This window comes from Anoplophora glabripennis, unplaced genomic scaffold (genome assembly GCF_000390285.2).
Source record: "Anoplophora glabripennis isolate ALB-LARVAE unplaced genomic scaffold, Agla_2.0 scaffold6337, whole genome shotgun sequence".
Taxonomy (NCBI): domain Eukaryota; kingdom Metazoa; phylum Arthropoda; class Insecta; order Coleoptera; family Cerambycidae; genus Anoplophora; species Anoplophora glabripennis.
In genome coordinates this window covers 1-4,014 of record NW_019422430.1, presented here as the reverse complement: position 1 = coordinate 4,014, position 4,014 = coordinate 1, and the positions used below count along the sequence as shown (strand labels likewise).

Genomic DNA, 4,014 nt, shown 5'->3' with positions numbered 1-4,014 from the left:
TTATCATTTTCTAGGTTGAAAAAAATCTCGATTCTGAAAATTTCAAATCAATATTTTAATTTCTAAAGGTCACGCATAATTATTTTAACTTTAAAAGTAGTGTACCTAAAATGTTTTCGAGCGACCTCTAAAAATAAATATCAACGAACTAATAATTTTTTTTTACTGAATTTGATGAACAAAAGAATAAAAATAAATCACGAGACACTTAAAAAATTTCTAGAGGCAAAATTTACTACCGCACTGTATCAAATATTTATAATTTTTTAATTTTTTAAAATTTAAGTGTCGTGATTTACCTATTTCTATTCTTTTGTTCATCAAATCCAATAAAAAAAAATTATTAGTTCATTGATATTTATCGATTTGAAATTTTCAGAATACAGATTTTTTTCAACCTAGGAAATGATAAAATAAAGAGAAAAAAAAATCAATATGACGATTTTGGAAATTTTAAAAAATATTGAGCGACCTNCATCAAATCCAATAAAAAAAAATTATTAGTTCATTGATATTTATCGATTTGAAATTTTCAGAATACAGATTTTTTTCAACCTAGGAAATGATAAAATAAAGAGAAAAAAAAATCAATATGACGATTTTGGAAATTTTAAAAAATATTGAGCGACCTCTAAAAAAATTTTTTTTTGAGGGGGCTCTTAAAACATGATAAACTAACATACTTTCACAAGAGACACAAAAAAAATATTCGGTTTTTTAGAGGTCGCTCAAGATTTTTTTAAATTTCCAAAATTGTCACATTTAATTTTTTTTTAATTTTTTTTCTAGTTATTTTATCATTTTCTAGGTTGAAAAAAATCTCGATTCTGAAAATTTCAAATCGATATTTTTATTTCTAAAGGTCACGCATAATTATTTTAACTTTAAAAGTAGTGTACCTAAAATGTTTTCGAGCGACCTCTAAAAATAAATATCAAGGAACTAATAATTTTTTTTACTGAATTTGATGAACAAAAGAATATAAATAAATCACGAGACACTTAAAAAATTTCTAGAGGCAAAATTTACTACCGCACTATCAAATATTTATAATTTTTTAATTTTTTAAAATTTAAGTGTGATTTATTTCTATTCTTTTGTTCATCAAATTCAATAAAAAAAATTATTAGTTCATTGATATTTATCGATTTGAAATTTTCAGAATACAGATTTGTTTCAACCGAGGAAATGATAAAATAAAGAGAAAAAAAATCTATTTTTGACGATTTTGGAAATTTTTAAAATACTTGAGCAACCTCTAAAAAAATTTTTTTTTGAGGGGGCTCTTAAAACATGATAAACTAACATACTTTCACAAGAGACACGAAAAAAATATTCGGTTTTTTTTTGGGCCATCCTAATGTACATGTTAAAAATGAAGAATCATTTACTTTGCCCAAATTTAAGAATATCCATTCGGAACATCGTTGACTTAGAATATTAAAATGATTTTACGAAAATTGTTCAAATGCCGTCATTTTATTCATGTACTATGTACATAAAATTTTATTTTAATATCTTTTCAGAAAATGTTTAGGAACATTTTTTTTAACTTTCATGCCATGTATATAAAAAATGAGGTCTTTTATAACAAAAAAAAAAACTAATATTCTTAAATTTGGACACAACAAACACCCTTCACTTTTGACACTCCATCGTAATAAACCTCCCGGTACAGGATTTTACTTTGAATGAGGGTCATAAATATACGGGAGTTACTTTTTACATATAAAAAGAACACGTCATAAGTTTATTTTCCAAAAAACTGAATTTTGTCTTTTTCTAAACCTTTTTTCGTAATTTTCATGTCCTGCCACTGTACAAGATATTGTAACATCAAACAACCACGAGTACATTCCCAGTTAAGACCAGTAGCATACACTGTTGTGAAATCTTGGCTTTTTTTATACCTATCTATACCTATTTTTTCATAATACCACACAAAAATTTGATATTAAAGATACACAAACACACCTTTCGTTACTAAACTGTAAAACATTACACAAAACTAATACTTCACACAAACACCTCTTAAACTGATACACTTTAAAAATTGAAAAATGAATTCAGCCATTCTTGTTTCGCTGAATTAATTTTGCCTGCCTAGCGCCCTGTTGTCATATCACAACAGTGGACTAAACTCAGTGCTTTAAAAAACAAACACTTTTCATTAAATACTTCAAATCTACCAGATCAGGTCAACAAAAATTTTAAATTAGTGTTAATTGCAATTAGTATCGTATGCCTATTCACATTTTTAATATTTTTTATCCTGGGGAACATTATTATCCATAAAAAAACTGACCTCTCTCACTTAAAGTTACACCCTGATATTTACCATTTCTAAATCCAGCACAAAAGTTTTTTTCCGACGTGAATCGAGAGAAGAAATCTCTATTGGAGAAAATACAGTCCACAGTGGAAACTATAGGCATTTTAGCTTGCATCAACTTGTCCGATAGTTCTCGGTTTTCGTCAAAGCCCCAGCCTACAACTGTCCCTAAAAAATTAAACACCATTATTTCCATTAAAATTATCGTTCGTCTTGGAATATCTACCTTCCTGATGAAGAACATTGTCCAAATTTGTATCTCCTTCCCACAGACAGCAAGGCCTTACGTAGTTTGTTATGGTTACTGGTTTTGTAAGTTTCAAAACGGCTATGTCGTTATAATATACAGTGTGATTGTATTCTGGATGAATAAATATATCTAATACGCCCCTGTCTTGTACTTCTGTTCCAAACGATATCAGTTTGTGTTTACCTAAAATAAAATATGTGACGTATGCGATTAAATGTATTTTTTAAATTTCAAAACTTGCCTAGATATATCAACAAGTTGGTTGGGTTCACGATTCTGTTGGTCTGAGGTGTGGTGACACAGTGGGCCGCGGTGACAATGTGCCGTTCTGATATGAGTGTGCCCCCGCATATATACCTAAGTTGAATGCCCCTGGACAGGTACAATGCGGCGTGCCAAGGCCATTGCCCTAGAAGAATGGGTGTAGTAAAAAATAAACCCCTTAATGCAAATGGAAGATATAGAAATGTATGCATACAGTTATTGTAGGAATTGTTTAAAAACAACAGAAGCAACTTTTAACAATACGAGGCATGTCCACAAAGTAAGAGTATTGAGACAGTCTGTGGTATTTGTTTTCGACAAAGTTGACAACACTGCTTCAAGGCCAAGGTGTTGGGAGTAGAATGCATTTGTCTCAGTCAGTTGAGAACTGTTGTTGTAGTGGCTTGTTGAAATGAGTGCCGCTACTCTGAATCAATCTCTCAGCTACAAGGTGAGAAGGGTAATTTGGTTTCTTGCAAATGGAAAGGCGCCCTTGAAGGTGAATATGTTGAAAAATAGTGTTTGATGTACCTTTCTGCATATGTAAATGTTTCATACACTGCCGTTTTGATTTTTAAAGAATCGAGTACTCTTACTTTATGGATATGCTTCGTATACATATTATGGTACACAGAAAAATTAAATATAAAAACGTTGTAGAAAAATAAAAAAGGAAACACGAACAAACTGAAGAGATAAGTAACCAAAATACATGAAGTGGACTAGTATGAATTATAGAAATATTAAAGCTTTAATCAAAACAATAAACCGTTCCACAATAGAACAAGGCTTATAGCGACGTTAAAAATAGATATTGTACCTGCTTCTCGAGTTAAAACGTAACTTGAATAACCTGTTTAAAGCCATTAGCACATTTGACGTTTTAATCCTAGCATACTCCTTTGGCGTAATAGAATTGAAAACAGACTAAGTGGTAAGAACACAAATAAAAAACAAGCAATATACAGGCTGTTACAAATTTGCACACAACATTTGCTCACTACAGGGATCTCGGAAACGGTAAAAGATACGAAGCAGCTTAAATGGGGGTAAAGTTGCATAATCAGGGGACTAACATTATGCCTCTAAAAAATCAAGGCTAACATGATTAGTTTTCGAAATATTTGAAAAAAAACGAAATTTTGGAAATCCGTTTTTGTTTCATTTC

At 30.1% G+C, this 4,014-nt stretch overlaps 1 protein-coding gene across 1 annotated transcript; it reads right to left on the bottom strand.

The window, feature by feature from the left end:
* Window positions 1-2,305: 2,305 nt before the first annotated feature.
* On the bottom strand, window positions 2,306-2,991 carry LOC111693005 (serine protease gd-like; the record flags this gene model as incomplete). Its single annotated transcript, XM_023457144.1, has 3 exons — window positions 2,306-2,500; window positions 2,559-2,765; window positions 2,824-2,991. Coding segments are annotated over 3 exons (570 nt in total), but the record flags the coding sequence as incomplete, so codon positions are not given.
* Between the last annotated feature and the right edge of the window lie 1,023 nt (window positions 2,992-4,014).